The 21,300-nt window shown below is 41.7% G+C and overlaps 1 protein-coding gene across 1 annotated transcript in view; it reads left to right on the forward strand.

Annotated features, from left to right (window-relative positions):
- Positions 1 to 1,359: 1,359 nt before the first annotated feature.
- LOC111216943 (echinoderm microtubule-associated protein-like 2) overlaps positions 1,360 to 21,300 on the forward strand; it is a 30,805-nt gene continuing 10,864 nt past the window's right edge. Inside the window, exons 1-4 of the mRNA XM_022738607.1 lie at positions 1,360 to 1,561; positions 12,636 to 12,866; positions 13,889 to 14,006; positions 14,168 to 14,269. Of these exons, the coding sequence (XP_022594328.1) occupies positions 1,360 to 1,561; positions 12,636 to 12,866; positions 13,889 to 14,006; positions 14,168 to 14,269 (653 nt within the window). The remainder of the gene's footprint in view (positions 1,562 to 12,635; positions 12,867 to 13,888; positions 14,007 to 14,167; positions 14,270 to 21,300) is intronic.

Raw genomic sequence — 21,300 nt, forward strand, 5'->3', positions numbered from 1 at the left:
ATTGTTAACATTAGCGCAGTCATTAATATCGATACGCTTAAGTATTTATGCGTGTATTATATAAAGACACACTGATTTTGTAAAAAAATTAGGAATTAAGTTTTTTTAACAAAACTTTTGGTCCAGAGATCCTCACATCATATAAATTGTGTGTTTACTGCCCTTCAGTGGTCACAGTGAGGACCTACATCAAGACAAAATACATCAAGTAAGATCTGACAACATACGTTTTCTGTAGATAGTTCCAGAATAAATGTGACTTCGCTGAAGCAAAGGAAAATTCAACAAAGGGTCATGAAATGACAGAGAGATGTGGTAATATTGTGGAGTGAAGTAAATGTGACTTTATTTTTGACAGGTTGAAATCCAGTCAGCTGAAATTTATTAATATTATTATTTTTTCTCTTTACCTTTTGCATGGGAACACCGCTTTATTCACGGTCTAAAATAGTTAATTCACTAATTTCTCTTTTAGCAATTAAAGCTGTAATGGTCGGTTTCCTGCACATGATTTACAGAGGAAAGGGTTAAACCTCCGCTTTAAGCATGCTTGAATAGTCTTTGGCATCAATTACAAACACGTGCGCTAGGTGTAGCACACCGTTTCTCAATGAATTATTCAGGTGATCCACACCGGAATCACCTTTCTCTTTTCACAAATTGAAGCCTCAGGCGGTTGTAAGACTCTTGTTTGCAACCGACTCCAGCAGTTCCGGTGTTATTCAGATTAAAAAACTGCACTTTGTTCAGTGATGTTCATTTCTGTCTCTCTCCCGCCTCCAATCATCACGAACCGGGGCTGGTGGAGAGGCTGTTGCTATAGTAACAGCGGTACGGCAGATACAGGTGACGACGTTTCGTCAAAATAACGAGAATAACCTAGATCACCGGAAAACCAAGCGTTGTCACTTCAAAATAAAAGAGAAGAAGTAGAACCGAAACATCTGTTGAACTGACATGGCCACAGAGAATAATGTGACAGTTTGTAGTCAAAAATGATAGACATCATACATTGCTCTTAGCAGAACACGTGTGAGAAAGGGAACAGTGTTAAACTGAAGTGAACGGTGAACAGCACATAGTGAATATAAAAATGTGTCAGGCTAAATGAACATTTTTATGAATGGATAGGGGGTAGCCTTTTCAAATGGTACCAGTCAATGAAATGTTATTGAAATCATATTCGATGATTTAAGCGCACACATTAAACACAAAAATAATCACGGTGTCGATATAACTCTTATTTTGAAATCAGAAAGCGGAAGTGTAATTTTTTTTATGTAATGTGTAACTTTGCAGCGAAGCAGGAGCGGGAGAGAGGAAGCCGAGGCAGGTAAAGGTGTGTGTGTTTGTCTGTTTATGAATGTGGGGGAGAAAGGAAGGGGTGACGGCGTGAAGAGGAGGTCCAGAGGGGTGAAAGGAGGACAAAGGACCGGACGGAGAGGAGGAAGAGCTGGAGAGAGAGACGGGATAAGAAAAGAGGGAAGGATGTCGGAGAGGATAGCTTCGTGTGGGAGCCTGTATGACAGCACCAACCTGCTGCTACAGTACTGCAACAACGGTGAGCTGCTTCTCATCTCACTTCATCAGACACAACAGAAAAATGAGCCCCAGCTCCTTCCAGCCAGACAGTCCCAGTGCTCTCATCTCAGTCACAAATGTCTAGACAGACTTTGCATTTATTCATTAGGCGCCCTGAAAATGTGTTTAGATAGATGCAATTAAATTAACCCATTAATGTAGCCTGTTGACAATACTAATTATTCGATGGAACGAAAAATATTCCCCAGCTTATTCACCTAAAATATTCAGTGACTGTGCAAATTAGCCTGATTGGCTGCGTCATATATGAATGCCATTTTGTCATCTCAGATTTCTCAGAGCTTTTTTTTTTTTTTTTTTGTAAATCTTTTATCTACCTTAATTTTATCGATAATTTTTTGGTTTGTTTTCACCGCTTTTAGGCTCACTACCTTTGGAAAGTATATAAAAATATTAACAATGTGTCGCCATTTTAGTTTTTATTATTTTATATTAAGTCCGTATTTTAAATTTAAAAACAAACATGTCTCTGCCAAATGTGTTTGAATGGGACTTTTTCCGGACAGACTGACTTTAGGTCAAACTATTTCCGTTATTCAATTATATTTCAAATGATGTTTTTTCACTCTTTTTTTTTTGTTCCTCTTGCATTTTCTACCCATTGCATTAAATGAGAAATGAGTTTTAACACTTGCAGCGTTTTGCTGTCTTATGGTCTGACAGCAGTGTTTTTTAGGATTAGACAGTGAAATGTAGAAGAAATTAGGCTGATATCTTCCTTTTTATTGAGATATCAGGTGACTAAAGTTCCTCACAGGCCAAAACGCTCTCTAGAAAACACTACTCACTCATCAACTAGGTAGAGGGATGGTGATTACAAATTGCCAGCTTTAATCTATGAACATGATTCATTTCCGTATTTGAATACATGATGATCCACGATGGCCATTTGCGTCTCCTCTCGCTCCTGCAGCCTTATGTCTCTTTATCTTTCACATCCTGCTTTACAAATATAATGCAAATGCAAGCCTCATATCTGGGGTGACTGTTTTTTTTTTTAAAAAGAGCGTCTCTGTCAACTGAACAAGGTAGTGATGGTTTCTCCAGTTGTTTCAAGCAAGGTAGACGCCATGTTTCTCTGTGTGTAACACAGTGTAAATATCATTAAGAGTTGTAAATGCGTGTAAACTGATGTTGTTATCTGAGAGAGCTGTCTGTGGACTGACTCACCGTCCCTGCAGTCTACTAAACTTCACAGACAGCCATATTGAGCGGCAGGTGGAGAGACAGCAAGGGGTCATGGGAATTTAATCAATGCTGTGGTGTTGGTGATCCAAGATGTAACATGTGCCATTCAAAGCATTTGGTGGGTGTTGTGGTCCAAAGCCTCCTGCAGCTCCACAGGTCACAACGATTTCAGTTAAACTGTGAGACAGATGCACAGGCTCTGCCCAACAAGCATCTCAGGAGCTGAGCTCATGTGAGAGAATAATGCAAAATAAAAATGTTGTGTGAAAAATGTCAGACGTAGGTCAAAGGAAGAGCTTGCGAGGGACAGCTGGTCCTGTAGTGAGGGATCAGCTGCTTAAGCTGACTGTTTTTTGTCCAGCGTAGGATGACGTTTTATTTTTTAAATCAGTGAGGCAATTTATTAAATTCAGAATAACAGTATTAAAGTATATATTCCAAGCAATTACCAAAGCGCTTTTAAGTACTAGTACTTTTAATTTACTTTGGTTATTTCTATGTCGTGGAAGTGACACGTTCCTATTTATTAGACAATTTAATTGAAGGACATTTCTGCCATGAATTAAACCTAAATTACACCTGCAGATATGGAGCAGGAGAGAGAGACAGGTTCTTGTACAGTAACTCTGATCCCTCTGACACACATGTAGAGTAATTAGGTGTGGGTAGCTGTGTTTCTGAACACCAAATGTTCTCTCAAAGAGAGAAAGATGAGGAAAATCCTCAGAAACGAAGATGTTTTTATTTATCCTCATTTCTGCACGGGTTCAGCTGCGATTTGGGGCTTATTTTTGAGTTGATCAAAGGTCCTTACAAGTGTAGGAAAACGGGTCTGAATGTGATTGCTGGTGAGCTGTAGGCGCAAAAAACTTACGTCTTAAACTATGACACAAGAATAAGAAACAGTTCAAACGGTGATAGGTGCTGAAATTGATGCTGAAAATAGGCCTTTGTGAAGTGTTAACAAGACCTGAGAATACCATGAAGTCAGACAGGCAGACGGTGAAGAGGTGTTGGACTGTGCTGCAGCTGATGCAAACAACATAACAGAGTTGATCCTGTTTGTATTCGGAAGGTGTCGTCTTGTCTTGCACGTTGATCTCTGCTGTGCAGCATCTGCCAAGTGAGCCTCAATCAGCTAACTTCTTTCTGTCTTTTTTTTTTTTTTTATGTCTGTCTGTCCATCAGCCTCCTGTCTTTCCTTTTCTTTCAGTTTGTCTGTCTCTTCTTCTTCCTCTACCATCTGTCCTCTAACTGTAACCAGAGATCGTCTATGTTCATCAGATCTGCTCTCCTCGGCCACCTGGTCACATCTCGAGCCAAACACAGTTTACACACACCCATTACAGTTTTTATAGTTTTATTGTACTGAGGTTCACGGTTGGTGTTCTGTGTCACCGAGGGCAATATAATGAGTTAGTTTAGCTTCTCTAGTGCTGACAGCCTTCATGGCTTTATCCAAATGATGTCACTGAGGTAAACTCTACCCACCTGGGACGCCAGGCAGCTTAAAACAAATGCTAAGGATTTGTTCAACAGACTTTTGAATATTTTTTTTTACTCCTTCCTCATTGCCCTTGGAATTAAATTTTAATTAATACATTTTTATACAGTAGGAAACTGAACTCTAAATTAATACTTTTACAATCACTTAAATGACTTAAATCTGCACCATGCAAAACTACACACCGCAACTCCAAATGGCAGGAAGGAGTAACTGTCAGAGCCCACACATTAAGCCTCAGTAAACTGCACTCAGACCTGTTGTCGAGAGGTTCAGCTGCTGTTGGCGTGTCCATCTTACTATATACAGTTCTGTATGTAGGTACAGCCATGAACACAGCGCACAGTGACATCAGGAACACAGTTTAAAGAGATGGTGTGCAACCTGCACGGTACCATACGTGCATTCTGTTAGCAGTGCAAAGTACAGTGTGTTCTTTCAGCTGTAGACTGAAATGACTGATGATTGAATCAGTGGAGTGTAGCAGCAATAAGAGCTGTCAGTCATGGTACATTGTACGGCTGCACAGCCCTGTGATTTACCAACTTTGTTTACTGTGGACGAAAAGAAAAAAAATTCCATCTTTGATTTTGCTTCAGTGTCTTGCTACAGTCTGGTGAAAATTGTATCTCCAAGGTGTTCTATTTAGTCCTTCAGTTCAAGTTAAAGGATAAGGCTGGGCACACTTTCCTTTTCCAGCCCCATTATATGATTCACTTTGGTAAGATTGGTGTATTTCAGTATTTAAATGTCATTTAGTGTCACTGTAGTCATTCTGTATTTTTCATATTGTCAAAAAAAAGACTAACGCCAACAATGTATTGGTCACTCAGTGATTCCCGTGCAATTCCCAATAAAGCTGCTCTCATTTGCATGTTTTTGTGTTTCTGCTGTTAGACGACAGGGCAAGGATGACACAGTGACTGAAATGAGGCCCATTGAGACTATATGTCAACTTCCAAGTCATTTCCAAGCTGCTCCTCTGCTGTTAAAATCCTGAGTTTAAAACTGTCCGACCAAATCACCAAACACATGAATTAAAAACAAAGACTGCGATGGGTTTTCGCTTTTATTTACTTGTAAAATAATCGCTCAGAGAGAAAATCAGAAGTGACATAAAATTTTTCTTATTCTGTCTCACAGCCACCGTCTGGGATCCACATTTGTAATGACTGTATTTCCTCAAAAAGTGACCCGGGCCTTTATCTACCTCAACTGCTGAAGGTAACAGGCCTGTATTAGAGGCAGGCGAAGAGGTGTAGCTCTAAGTCCCCGGTTGGCATCCATACACAATCCGCACGATATACCGTGTTTATACCCAGTCTGTTTGGAAAAAAAGTCTCTAAATCTGGCGACAAATTCGCTTAGTTGGCCCCTTAATAGAACCTATTTGTACCAATTCATTTTGGAAGCGCAACGGCCAATGGAGAAACTCCAACGTGGCATTCCGCTGACCAACGGTGGAAATATGATCAGTCAGTCAGGGACATTCGCAGTTATAGGGCAGGCCCCGCAGCTGTGGTCCAGCCAATCATTAATGTTTGTGTGTTTTTAATGGTTAGAAGAGAACAGTGGAGCTCTGTGGCAGAGTTTTTACATTTTCACATAACAGCCTGTTATGTGAAAATGTAAATATCTGAATATCTGTAACGGGACAGTCGGTATCACCTTCATCTTTTGTGTGTGTGTGTGTGTGTGTGTCATTGATCCTGGAGTGTGGCTCTGCAGCATCTCTTCCTGGTGGTGCCTGGCTGTACAGATGCTGATGCTGCTGCAGTGAGTGTGTGTGGCTGGCCCTAAGCCAGGCTCCACCCCTTCTGGGTCGGTTCTGTCTGCCCATGGCTGATGAGACAGGAGGAGGAGGGAGACGAGGGATGAAAGTGAAGGAGTGGACGAAAAGGAGGAGGAGGGGATGGAGGGAGGAAGAGGGAGTGGTCCAGGAAGCGAGGGAGTTTGTAGGAAGTGGATATGGAGGAGGGAGTGGTTCAGCAGGAGAGGATGGGAGATGAGAGTTTGTGTGTGTGTGTGAGAGACTGTGTGCGTGTGTAAAAGAGAGAGAGTGATCGACCGCTGGCCACAGACAGGAGGGGGGAGGGAGTCCGAGTCAGAAAGCCTCCAGGGGAGAAAGAGTGAGAGCAAGTGGACAACCTGACTGAGCGTTTACTCTGTGGACTGACTGGTTGATTGACGGGAGGAGTGACCAGGCACTCGGCGTGGCACGATGGCAGGTAGGTGAGACGAGCTCCACCTTCCTCATCACTTCACTGCACCATGAATATTTCAGCAGCCTACAATTTTCTTATTGCCCTGCACTGACCTCCCATTGTCCATCTCTCTCCAGCATCACACACACACACACACACACACACACACACACACACACACACACACAGCCCACCCCCTCTGCATTTCATCATCCATCTTTACATCCGTCTCCCCTCCATCCCTGCTTTGACAGTTTCCTGATAGCAGCCATGTGTCTGTACCAGTCTCATGTAAGCTGGTTAATTAATCACACTTCACAAGAATGTCTGTACTCAGATGGAAAGTGTGTGTATGTGCTTGTGTGTGTGTATGTGTGTGTTGCCTGCTGAATATGAAATAGATGTGGCCTCTGGTTTTATAAGGAGAAGCAATTGCTCTGGTGTGTGTGCGTGTATGTGTGTGTGTGCGTGTGTGTGTGTGGGGGGGGGGGGGGGTGTGTTCAAGGGCAAATTGAAAAGTAGCCAGCTCGGCAGTGTTTTTTAAACAGGTGTCCTGACAGTAGAGGAGATGAAGGTAAACCCTGCTGATCTCTCCATCGTTTGTTCTCTGTCTCTCCTCTTCTCTCTCTCGTCTTGTATCCTTCTCTCATGCTCTGCTTCTTATATGTAACATTTCACATGTTATGCTAAGTGTCAAAAATGATACTCTAACCTGCTAAGTGATAGCATGTTACAACACAAACTAAACATGCTAAATGTTCCACAAGTTTTACGGTTCTCCACACTGCGAGATAAATTTTCCTCCAGGAACGATAAAGTTTCAAACATTACATAGCAAAAGTTAGCATCCTAACATCACAACACGACCACATGACCAGAATCAGTGGATTTTGTTTTCAGTGCAGCATGCTAACAAAGTGCATTTCGATATAAAACATCACACAGTAAACAAACATATTAAACATACAACCAAGTGCATGTTGCACTGTTTCCCGGAGAATTAGATTCTGTTTGTGGGGGAAGTTGACTGGGCGGCTTGATCATTAAATAATACCGTATGTAAGCTGCTCCACTACTTTGTGACAAATAAATCACTGAACAGGATAAATGGCTCCATTGCTTCATGTGTCAAACGAATAACAACCCTCTTCAACTCGGGTCTGGTTGGTGAGGGCTGATCACATATTGAGATTGGCCAGTGAGGCCAGTTCCGGCACACGCAGCAGAATGACATGCATACAGAGAGGGCTGGTGTAGAGACTCACAGGGATGGTAAAACCTGTATGGATTTTTTTTACAGTCCACCAGCCCACCAACGCGGCAAGATGTCTCCCGGTGCTCCCGGTGGCCAATCTGAATATGACGGGTCCATCGGCCCGCCACAATATCAAAATGGTGGTTAATGTTGATATTGTGGCAGGCCTCCACAAATAAGTCAATGTATGGGAAACACTGTGTTAAACATATATGCAAAATGCATTTGCATGCAAACAGGCTATAAGCTCAGTTGAGGCTTCAGTCCAGCTCAGGCTGGTGACAGCTGATCCACCCCGACAGTGTGGCGCAGAGCCCAACAACAGCCCAACAGCAGTTTAAGTAGAAACATGACCTCCTCTCTGGTGCCACCTTAAGGACAAACTTTTGTGTCCCACTGGCCCTCCTACAAAAATGATCCTATAGGTCGTCTGTATGAGCAGCTTATTTCAACCTCTAGTAACGTTTTATTGTTAGACAACTTCTAGTGGTTGCAGTAGCAACAAAGTTCGCTTTAGGAGGGAGGAGGTTGGGATGGACGGATGAAAAACTTTCACAGGAGAGTGCCGTTTATGTCCTGTGTGAAACTGATAATCGCTGCTGTTTCCTTTATCCACGCCTGTTTTGCAAACTTAACAATGTGTTTATTATTGTTACCATGACGGCATCTGTCGCTGGATTGTATTCAAGGGTAGGGATAAATGACCTACAGCATATGGTTGTTCAGGTTAGAGGACTTGTTGAATCCTCTCTGTAGCTTTTTACAGTATCTGTATTTGCTGTGTAGTAGAATAATGAATACTAAATGAGTGTAGACACAGTCTACTCAGGAGAGTAAAACTGTCTTTATCTTTGTCTTTCATTTGATTTATGGCTGTCTCTTCCTCATTCTTCGGCTTCTCTGTTCAGTTCAGTGCACCTAATGGTCACAGCAGTTTATATAAACAGGATTATCGCTGTAGTCAGTTAAAAATTAATCATTCATCTCTCTATCTCTCTCCCACTCTGAGTCCTTTCTCTGTTCATTTCACTCTCTGTCTCCTCCCACCTACAATCTGTCCTCTCCTACTTCAGTTTGGACTGTTTCTTATGATTGTTTGTTTCACTCTTGCTCACTCAGTTTGAGTTTTAATTATTTGTACTGGTGGGATTTTTTCACATCCCCTGTATTTGATTACAGAGAGACTTTGTACTTGGTTTCTGCCACAGATGAGACATTGGATTGCTCCTGAATTACTATGACTGACTATGATGGTTTCTGTGCAGAGTAGTAGATAGTAGTAATGGTGAGTATTTTTAGCATAGTCAGGACAGTAAGAAGAGATTTTTCATGTAATATCTCCCTTTAGGAGGTAAGACATCACTTTACTTGTATGTTTTTACTTTACAAAATACCCATGGCAATAATACTCTGGAAATTAGTTTCCCATTAATAATTTACAGTGTCTTAAGTTTTGATTTTCAAATGGGAAATTGACTGAAACAACATTTAGACCACAATGAAAACTAATGAAAGGCTTTTACAAGCTGGAAGCTATTTATGACAAGCAGATGTGACCCTCCTTTTCAATTCTAATGGAAACTGTGGAATATAATACCAGGATTAATTGAATTATTAACATATTTAAAAAGCAGAAATGTTTTCCTTTTCTCAGTAGCTGTGGTCTTTGGTCAGAGCACAACATCTGTTTTTGATGTTGGACAACAAAACTGGCTGATTTCCGGCATGAAACAAAGGCTGAGGTCCTATTTGTATAAACCAGCCTAATAATTACATCGGATACTTATGCTGAAAGTTTGAGAAATGAAAGAACAGAAACAACGATAATGGCTCGAGGCTATGTAAACATTGTGCCATCAGTCCATCAGGCAGGCCTGCCATGCAAATCTCCACTGAGCTTGATTTCAGTATGTAAATCTGAAGCTTGATTTCCCTGTGGCCCCTTCCTGTCTCATTTGACTGCGAGATGTGATACAGTAACAGTAACAGTTACACCTGTGTCCCCCAGCTCAGTTTGCACTGCTGAAGTGATGCATGCTGGGAGCACTGTAGCGCCTGCTGAAGCTGTGTGTCCTGTAAAACCCCTTTTGGAAGTGTCCTGCTCTTTAAAGTTTAAAGTTAATACTTTAAACTGGTGCAGCTCAAAGCTCTGAATGGTGTCCACATGATGAGTGTGACCTTTGCATTAATAATAACAAGGAAGGAAGTTGATGGTAGATTATCATATTAAGAGTCTGCTCAGTTACAGCCATTAGTTTTATTTTTAGGTTATTTTAGTGTGTGAGGTTTTTTTTTTTCATTTTGTCTCTTTTAATGAGAGACCTAAAATATCTGTTTTATCTTTCATCCAGCGCCTGAGACATGGGCACTGGTATTTAGAACTTGTATCATTGAAAGTTATAATATGTAACTTTCCCTATTAAAATGACTAGACTTATGTTATATATATATATATATATATATATATATATATATATACTTGTGTACTTCAGTTATCAATGTTTGCAGCAATTCTCAAACAAAGAGAAATATGTGATTTTAATCATGGTCTGTGTCATTTGGTCGCCTGTCACTGACATCATGTCCCCTGCCAGAAGCTCAGCTATGAGACGCCGAACAGTGTCGGTGAATTACAGATTTTTAAATGAAACTGCTTTATTCTTCTTTCTACCGGTTTTAATCCCCTGGTCCATTTGTTGAGGAGAGGAGAACACCTCTGCGGATAATTTTGCTGCCGGTAAAAACCTCCTGAAAGTCTGGGTTAGTTATCAGTTGTCAGAGAAACTATTGAAACAAAGGTTAGCAGAAGTCCCTGAAAACCTCTGAAACAGACGCTTGAGCGCTAAGAATTTGTTTTTGGCAGGTGTCCCACTTCACCTTTGCAGTAGACAGTTCTGCGATGCATCAGGCTTCTCAATGAGGAATTAAGTAACAGAAATGTGTAAAGAAAATAACATTTGGCTGAAAGGCTGCTGTTTTTGTAGTTCTGGTTAAGGAGGAACTTCCATCTCAACACATTACTCTGATCCTTGATATTTATCAGGTCAATAGGTAACAGTGTAAGGACGTGGAGGAATGCTGTTTTCTGTGAAGAGGGAGCAACTCATAAAAGCAGCAGGTACATACAAAGAACAGACTACTTTCATTTTAGGAGACAAACGGGTAATTGAAGACTGACTACATTGAGTTGCAAGGCTCAAACAGATGACACCTTCTATCTCTGTAGGTGTAATACTGTGAAAGGTGTAAGTCTTTTTTTTTTGGATCTGTATTTCTGATCATGAGGACGTGGTTGTTGCAGAGCTTTAGGACAGAGAGCAGATAGGGTTTAGAATTTAGGACACACAAGATGTTCTCTCCAACCAGACACTTGTTTCTGACTTTATCAGGTCGTAATCTGTCAACGTGAGTTTCAGATTAATAATCTGCGCGGGGGAGTTTGCCTTGGATAATCTGACCGGCCTCCAGTGATGTCATCATGGTGGGAGGATGGCGGACGATTAGGTTGGAAAGAGTTCAAGCTGAGAGGAATGAAGGCAGGGGACTGAGGGAGGCGTGTGAGGCGGTTGGAATCAGCAGCAGCTCAGCCCCAGCATCACAAACAGTGTCATTAAATGATTTATATGTTTAACAAACAAATGAATTCAATTGAAATCACTTTGGGAAACAAAAGCAAATAAACACCATTTACAGCAGACTTTTTTAAAAAAAATTTTATTAAAGGTCCATATTTTACACTTTTCCTGTGTTTTATTTGAAGTGTTGATCCATAAGAAGATACATTTGTAGTTTTAAGAACCAAATTAATATAGAAGCTAGACCTGCTTTATAATCAAAACAGACAAGGAAATCAACCTCTATACAATATGGGACCGTTAAGACTGTATTGAAAGGTATGCTTTGGAGTATTCATGTTTACATTGGGTCTTTCTTACCCAAACCCACTGTCTTTATCCTTGAAGCTGAACACACATGCTGAATGCTAACAATCTTTTTCTCACATTTGTATTCCTGCCCTCTGCAGCTGCCAGGAATAGTGATGCAAATAACATGGTGCAAACAATACGAACAAAATGGGGATCTGCTAATCAAAACATTTCTCCATAGCACAAGTTAGGGCTAAAAACTCCACAGGGAACCTTTAAATGATAATGCATGGCAATGTAATGAAGAACACAAAGCTTTGTTTCTCTGTTGTTGACAACTCTGTCTCCATCCCTCTTTCTTTTTTTCCTTCTCTCCTCTCCTTCCTTCACTGTCCAAACAAAACAACCACACAACCTGGTATCTGGTGTTGTTTTCCCTCTCTTTCTCTCTGAATCACACTCACACACACATGGAGTCTAAATTATTAAAACCAGTTAAGTTTCCTGTATGGTCTTATCCCCCTGAGAAACTCAAAACCATTGGTTGACAAAGCCGCAGCAGTGGTAGCAGCTATCCATCACACTGACCTCAATCGGTTCTTTGTGTTTATGTCCGAATGAACAAGTCCAAAGGTTCAACTATCGAAGCAGCAGCTTCATAATCTCTCTCACATCTACATGCAGTCAAGTTGTTCATCTTCATTTTGCAGCTAACCTCATTGTTAAGTGCTAATGGAGGTAGTGATGTGGACATGCGATACAGATTTCCCTATGAATAATAAAATAATCTTATCTCATCATTGCTGTTGCTTTTCAGCACCACAACTACATAAAACATTGTCGGCTGGACTGTGATATATGGTGATCTATTGCGCACTAGTGCTAGTTGTAGTAGTCACCACAGTGTGTGTTGACCAGCCCATTGTGGCCCTTAGTAAACAAAATCATGAGCTTTAATATTCAGTCAGACTAAAATTTAAACTGAAACCCTCTCTCCTCACTGACTTCCTGTCCAGATGACACGGTGTCGGCCAGCAGTAACATGGACATGGAGGACCGGGTTTCCCACCTGGAGCAGAGGCTACAGCTGCAGGAAGACGAGATCCAGCTGCTGAAGGCCGCTCTGGCCGACGCCCTACGGCGACTGGGCTTCTGTGAGGAGCAGAGCCTGGTGATGCAGCCAGGAGGCGTCCATGCTGCTGGGAGGAGACCTCTGGCCACCACAGCTTCAGCACCGCCTACCAAGGGTAAGTAAAGTCCCTGCTCGGGGTGGTAGTACTTTACCAAAGTACAGATACCTTTGGAGAGGGGCTTAACATTTCTGATTGGTTGAGTACTCAAGCATTTTATTTCAGCCACCATTTTTAAAAAATCTGTAGCTGCATATTCAGTTTTCATTTTGCTTCAACACATCAACATGGAGTTACAGGAGAAACCATACGGCAGATGGACCAACGACACAAATCCTGTCCGTCGCTTTATTTGGTGTCATCGTTTCTAGTCTTCTGCCACCTGCTGGACTCGAGTGTAACAGCTTGTTGTAGCCTCCAATTTTGCATAAGTGAGCTGGCTGGTTTGCCTAATCTTCCCGGGTCTTTAGACGTCGGTGGAAACGCAGGCAAGCAGCGTTCTGAAGGAACCTTTTAGTTCCTTGAGTTAAGTCTGTGGGATTACAACTTCAAGGTTTTTTTTGGGTTGAAATGTGGCTTAAGGCAGCAGGTGAAGAAAGAGCCAAAGTCCAGCCCCTCGTCCTTGTTAGTTAGTTTTCTCATCAGTCATGAGTCTTCGTCCCTGGAAGGGTGTCAAACCTTTATGTAGATTGTTAAATGCTAACAAAGTAATTGTTTTATCTTTGTCAGACTGGGGAACAAATCCCTGCATTGCTCCAGCTGCTTTCCTGTCACAACACTACACCTCATTTGTCATTTTATTCCTGCTCTCCACCAGTGAAAATGACCCATCACTACTGAAAAACCATTAAACTGAATGGAAGGAATGAAAATTGTGGGTGACCATGCATGTTGCAAAAACAGATGTCTGAGTGTCAGACTCATCAGACACTCCTAATGTCAAACACAGGAAATTTGTAGGACTTTCCCTTAATGACATGGATGAACATACTGTCAGATTACAGGGACAACACCACCTCACACACAGCCCAAAGGGGGTCTTTGAGTCAGGTTTGAAATTGGGCTATGTGTAAACTGTTTGGGAACGTGTCAACATCCTCTGTTGATTAATGAGGCTAATGATTTTTTTTACGTTTCAGTGCGTCAGCTCCTGCAGGCTCTTCCCTCCAGACCTCTCAGTAATGGCTACGTGCAACAGAAACGCCTCCTATCCTCCCCTTCATCTCCTAAGAAAGAAGTGCTGCAGTCCATTAAGAGGTTAACTTACCAAAGGAAAACTGTTTCTAACAAATTTCTGTGTATTCACATTGGCTCTTATTATCCCTGCATTTACACTTTACACGAATTGAGGAGATGTGATGGCTAAAGCCTCTCCTTTGCCCTCTTCTCTTTCCCTTCCTCTTCCTCTTCTCCTTTAGGAAGAGTATGTCCACAGAGCGTCTCACCCTGGTGAGGAGAGAGATGGGAGCAGAGAGTCGGAGTCGAACCACCTCCTCCAGCAGCTCCTCCGGTGGCAAAAGGTAACACATTTCTCCTGCTGGATGGTGCATCTCATATAAATTATACACTGTATTTCTGAATCCATTTTCAGTACTGTATAAATAAATAAAACACTCACCAATGATTCAGTACCAGAGAAAATATAATACTGTATCCAGTGTTGCCGTGAAAACCTCTCTAACAAGCTTCATGTTTGTGCACTGTGGGTCACCAGGGTTCTGGAGGAGCTCTCAGGGTCACTGCAGATTGTTGTAATGAGCTGTGTTACCTCTCTGTCTGTAGGCAGACAGATGACAGGTCAGTTTGATCAGTGGCAGGAAGAAGAACCTGCTCTGCTTAGTGTTTGGTTACTGATCCTGATTATGGCTGTCGCGCGTATCTTTAAGGTTTTGTGCTTAGGTGAAGATGTTTGTTTGGAGTAGGAGCGACTTTAAGGTGATTTTGAGATATTAGATTTTTGATATTTAGATAATCAGATTTTAGATATCAGAGTGCTGAACATGATGAGGGCGGATGTGTCTTGTCTCTCTCTAACTGCATGCTGGGATAGGTTCCAGCTGCCCTGATAAGCAGGTATAGAAAATGGAAAGATGGAGTATTAAACATACGTGGTACTGAAGCCTTGTATTAGTGGTTTATTTGAAATGGAACCAGCCCATAATGTTGAGATATTGATTTCTCACAGTTATTAAGGTTTTAGACCATCTAAAGGGTTGAAAGCTGCTCTGTTACTTTAACTGAAATAAATGCACAGTATTTGCATTTGCTGCATCTTGATGAGATTTAACAGTAGTAGTCCTTCTTCCTCAGTAAAAATATGTCTTACCTTATAAAAACGGTGATGGTATTGTTGGGTGGTGACCCACTGACCACCTCTGAAAGTGGTGCATAAAGGCAGATATCCAGTAACAGAGACTGTATCCAGTATGGTGCTAAATAAATAAAAAGGACAGGAAAAGACAAAAAGCTGCCTCTCCCCCCTAATCAGCATCTGTATCTGATTTTACTGAAGGTATTTTTGTGGGAGCTGCTGCTGCTGCTGCTGCTGCTGCTGCTGCTCCGAGAACTGATGGTTTAGAGTTTCTAAAGTTTGAAAGCACACTCAGGATGTTTGAAAGGTTTGAATTATTCAGGCTGTGTGACGGGACAGAGACGGATTCTGCACATCGTCATCATCATCATGTGTGTCTGCCACACTTCCACAGTCAGCACTTCCTGTTTGTCCTGCAGTAACTCTCAGATGTCACCATGTATTATGTTCAACAGTTAACAGGCTGTTGGTCTTTACAATGCCACAGCTGTGAGCCTGATGGACAGTGAAGTGTCCACGTGTCACAGCCGACACGTGGGTCACCTGCCATCAGTGAACAAACTCAAAGAGCAAGTTTATATTATCTGTGGTTATACAGTACACACTGTAAACACACTCACCTTCCTATTGTTCTTTTTCATTGCAATCCTGTCTTTCCTCTAAGTCTTTCATCTTCCAGACTATTATTCTTTTCTGTTTCTGGTGTTGTGTTCTTCTCTCTCACAGTACACACACCTTTTCCATTTCTTCTTTTCTCAATCTTTACTTTCCTTTCTTTTCTTTTCTTTTCTTTTCTTTTCCTTTCCTTTCCTTTCCTTTCCTTTCCTTTCCTTCCCTTTCCTTTCCTTTCCTTTCCTTCCCTTCCCTTCCCTTCCCTTCTTTCTCTTCCCTGTGTTTCTGCTGATGGTTCAGATTCCCAGCAGTTCTTGGTAAAGAGGGGGTGTGGTTACCAGGCAGAGGGGGTGGGTCTCCACAGTCAGGAAGTGCATTTTGATTGGACGGTGCAGCCTCCTCAGGCAGAGCTAAAAGTTTGCTGAGCGAAGGAGGAAGTTGGTGTGTTGCTGTGGCTGTTGAACAGGACAGGAGCCGCTCTGACTGCTCTCCACTGTTGACTGTTACTGTAACGGAAAGCCTGCAGACATGAAGAGATCCTCCAGGTAAATAGCTGCTTTAACAGATAATCAATAATTACAGAGCAAGACACTGAGCAGAGAGGTTTCATGGGTAAAGCTTTTATGCTCTTACTGATTCATAGCAAAAACAAAAGTAGCAAAGTGAAGTAAATGTTTTGTATTTTTTGAGGAAAGTTGTGTAGCTTCAGTCTTTGGATGACCAGATGGTAACAGCAGTTTTCAAAATGCATATGCTTCATTCAAAGTCAACTGGATGAATGTCAGAAAAAGTACTTTTTTTGTTTCACACCCAGCTAGACAGTCATTTGTTGTATAACTAATATTGAATAGATTATAGATTAGCTATAGATAGATTATGTACAGACAGATTGCACAGATAGATTGTGGTTTGGTTGGTAGAAAGCATTCAGGCGTCATCATCTAAAGTTTGTGGTTATTTTCAGTCTAAACAAAGCCAGTAGTGAGTCGCTGAAGTCTGTCTTCACGACCGCCTGAGGAAGTTGTGCTGTTTTATGAAACTCTGTTGTCACGCAAGCCGTTTGATGCAGTAGGTTTCCCTGTCTGCGGGGCTGTGTGGCTGTGGGGAGGGGCTGCAGCACAGTAACACGAACACAACACAGACAAGAGTCATTTGTGTTTGTGGACCGCAGATCAAATGGCAAGTATCAGGTCTGATGAAAAACTCTAAATACTAAATGATGAGAAGAATTAGTCATAGTTTAATTGCGTAATTTTGTGTGTAGTTCAAACGAGAAAGAAAAAGGCGAGTGATTTTAGAAAGGCCTTGTGTGATGAACTGCAGTTAGTCTGCTTAAAAAAAAATGACACCTGACTTTAATGGAAACAATAATGAAGTGTTTTATTATTTTATTATACAAGTCGTGTCTCATCATGTCACACACACATTGAATGAATTTATGCTTATGTGTCATCAATGGCTTTTGTCTTTGGGCTTCTAGTGATGGTGGGAGCAAACAACCATGTCAGGTCTCTCTTCAGTTATGAAACACACACATGGATGCGATGAGTGAATGTGGAGTGACAGACCACCGGTCACACTGTGCTCAGCAGCTCTGTCACTTACCTGATTGTTCTGTTAAACTGTTTCTGACAGTGAGGTTATTACACCTGTTCAGGTTTCACATCACCTGCTGTAGTTTTATTTTCTGATGCTGTTTTGGCTGCTGCACATTTGTTCAAAGAGATTCTAATGAATTCGTTAATCTCTTGAACGTGTGGAGCAGCTTATATCTGAGAGTCTACACAAAATGCTGCAGAGACGGTTTCTTTATGATCACCGTGCAGCGTTATCACCACAGAGCGGCTGCTGAGGCAGCTGTGGGACTGATGTTACGATTACCGCTTCTGCTCAGCATGTAGAAACACTGATAACATTGATTGGATCTCCTGCTTAACATGCAACCAACTTATTGACCATGTCTCTGGTTGCAGATAAGCATTTTACACCACTAAAACCAGCTTAATATCACTGAGACTAGATTTCATCTAATATTCAGTCCAGTTAAAGTTAAGGGTAATAGTCCTTTAAATCATAGAGCACTGTATGGAGTTGAACTCTATCTCACAGGGTTACATTTATGCAAATACAAGGAATAGGGAAAAGATTTCTATCATATTTGCTCCATCTGTGTCTCTCCTTTCTTCTCTCTGTTTGGGACAGTCTGTCTTGGTCCACAAAATTCTTAAACATATTCTGTTGAACTGAAAATTTAAAGCATCTTAAAGCAAGTATACTTAAAATTGTGGTCCCAGTGTAACCTTTGTAAAGTCAACAAGCTTTAACAACTTGAATAAATAACTTTCCCTCAGGCTGATTGAAACCATGCAAATTCTGACACGGGAAAAGATCAAACAATCTGCACCATGTTGAAAAGATTGAGATCTTTTCCTTTTTGTCAAATCAAATCAAATCATCATCTCTCTCTCTCCCTTTTCTCTCTCTCTCTCTCTCTCTTCTCTCTCCCTTTTCTCTCTCTCTCTCCCTTTTCTCCCTCTCTCTCTCTCTCTCTCTCTCTCTCTCTCCCTCTCTCTCGTATATTTTGTCTGTCTGTTGCCACAATAATGTCGACTGGATTAGTCTGATCTAACATCGGCTGAAGTTGAGTCTCTTTGTGTATTTCTTCTGAGTTGAGTGAAGATGCGCTTGTGTCCATTAACTGAGGCCACTGAAGTACTTCAGTCATAATGGACCAGGAAATTGACTGTTCCCACCACTCCCACAGTTCAGGGGGCTTTGACCCATCACTTAGACCACAGCATCCATCTCCTCTGCCTACATCACTGCGATGGCTGCAGTCGGTCCCAGCTGGATGAAGCACTTTCAAAGGACTCACCTCTTATGAAATACAATGACGAGGAATCTGTTTTAATCGAAACATTTAAGTCAAATGTATTCGTGCAGCCAGTGAAAGTTTGGACAAAATCGACAGCTGAAGGTTCAAAAAATGAATAATTGTGCACACTGACTTAAACAATAATTCCCGGATTGTAAATTTAATATGTTAAACTTTACAAACTAACTAGCATTACTAAAAAATATTCCAGTTTTCATAATATGAGCATAATATGACCCAAGCACAGGGCACTGCAATGAAGCAGACACAAAATATGATAAACAATCTGACACACGAGATCTATTAAAAGATTCATGACTTTATTTAATCTTTCTGCAGGTGCTCCGACAGTCAGTGTATTGAAACCAGTCAGGAGTGAGTGGTTAGAGAAGGACAGTGAGCGGCTGGATTATGAATTTGAACAGACACCTCTCAAACAGCGCTGCAGAACAGCTGCAGGAAGGCCTCCTGTTGACTTCTTTAGAGAAGCAGAGCCCATCAGTTGCTCTATCTGTCTTTTGGTTGAAGGCTGATCTGATCACCTGCAGAGCTATCTCTGTGCCCACAGGTCTGGCTCTAGCAAATATCTTGAGATTCAAGGAGGCTCCCTACAAAGAGTCACTGGATCTTACTGACACTTCCACAAAACTGAACTGATGCCGGATTTCACAGAGGAACCCTGACAGGTCCTTGCTGCTCATTAGTCCCCCCTGGTTCTTACAAGAGCCCCTTGTGTTCTCAGAGTGTACGCAGGCACAAAATGCCAACAATACACTCAGCACTCCATGTTAATGAGTGGGCTGTTTGTGCGTTCCCTCTCCCTGGAAGTCTGGTGACTAGGACTGCAGCCACATGGGTTTTAGATCCACAGTTATTTGCCCTGTCCGGCTGCCAGTTACCCAGCATGCCGTGCACTAATTACTGGCTCTGGATCAATCTGGTTCTCTCATTGGCTAGAACCAGGCCACGCCTCATCTTCCTGGCAGACCAAACGTATACACACACACACACACACACACACACACACACACACACACACACACAGTTGAAGAGACAAACGGGCCTTTATGTGGTTGTTTTAAAGAGACGACACCCTGCCTGGTTGCCTCCAGCTGCCCAGAGACACAGCAGACACCAGTCAGGTCCTAAGATCAGTCGCCTGTTTGCTCTGTGGTCCATCTTTTCATCTTCCTCAGATGCTTCATGTTATGTTATGAAACACAAACATGCTGTGATCTCTTTTCTTTTTTACCAGTGATGCGTTAAACTTATTGTGGCTAACCTGCCTGGTCCAGTTAACTCCCTGTTAAACAAATGTCAGGAGAAGTAGACACACATGGCTCATCCTGGTTTTCGAAGGCATCCTGTTGACTTTTCTCCCTCATTAATGTAAAGCTGATTTGTTTGAATATTTTAAAACATGTTTTGTTTACGTCCATGTTCACTTGCAGCGGTCTTCTTCCTCACTCATTCAATACCTATAAATGTCAGAGTTTACTGGCTGAAGTTTCATCTCTCCTCACTTTGTGTCATTGCGTAGGGGTCACTATTTCTTAAATGGAAGCATTTGCTTTTCTTATATCTTTCCTCTCTTCTATTCAGGTTTTCCCTTATCTGTCACTTGTCTGTATTTGACTGTTATTTCACTTTTTTAAGGTTTTGTGTTAGAGCACTGACAATAGAGGAATCGTCATGACCCTGACAGTTATATTTGTCTTGATACAAGGAAAAATGTTTTTGCCTTTTTTGCATCTTGTAGAATTTTTTCCTCTGTCAGTTTTTTCTCTGTGTTTTAGATTTGAGTAATGCACCTGAGACACATCAGGTCACAGCAGTTTTCCTCATAGAAAACAAACATACATGCAACATACATCTGTCTTGCTCTGCCTTTAGTTTTAGATGACGAGTGTGTATACCCTGCTGCTGATGTGTTGTTTTCTCTGCTCCCTTCCTCTGATTGTGCTTCTACAGAGACACACAGGAAAGTCAAACACATCTTTCCACACTCTTCCTGTTGCTGAGCAGGAAGAGACAAACCATCACTTTCCCTATGTCTTATCAAGCCTTACTTTTACTGCTGTTGCCATGGTGATATCCACCTGTCAGCTGAGGCAGCCTGATTATCTGATTGGTTGACAGCATCCTGACAGGTTGGGTTGAGTGGTCAGCGTGTGCTGAAATGCTCGGCGGGCAGTTCTGATTGGTGGACAGACAGCTGATTCAGGAACAGCTGCTGCTGTAGCTCAGCTGCTGCAAACTGATGAGGCAGCTGCAGGTTCTGAGTGACATGTCGAAGTATGCATGTTGGCAAAGTGGCTGAATGGCCGGTTGTCATTTTAAATTCAGAGTGCTTATAAATGCATTTAGCTTCTCTGTGTGACATCTGGTAACACTACTGTTCATTGTGTATGAATCATGTTGCCTCCAGGTATCCATCACATACTGTACAGTGCACACAGCAGCGCTGTGTAGACTGCTGAGGGAAAAGGGGGATATATATTCATGAGTACGCACTATGTTAGCAACATATCAATCATATATCAACAGAAATAAGAAACGCTTTAAAACTTAATTTTGATGTACTACATTACCTCCAAATTTACTAAAAATGCTGGAACAGCTGCACTTGTTTTCTTTCAATTCCACAAGTTTGGTTCATGCTGAACATTTCAGTTAATACTTAATATGCATATGAAAACAATATTTCTGAGAACCAGGGACCTTAATCCTGCCTGTAGAGTACGTCATCTCAA

This window comes from Seriola dumerili, unplaced genomic scaffold (genome assembly GCF_002260705.1).
Source record: "Seriola dumerili isolate Sdu_G_001 unplaced genomic scaffold, Sdu_1.0 BDQW01000036.1, whole genome shotgun sequence".
Taxonomy (NCBI): Eukaryota; Metazoa; Chordata; class Actinopteri; order Carangiformes; family Carangidae; genus Seriola; species Seriola dumerili.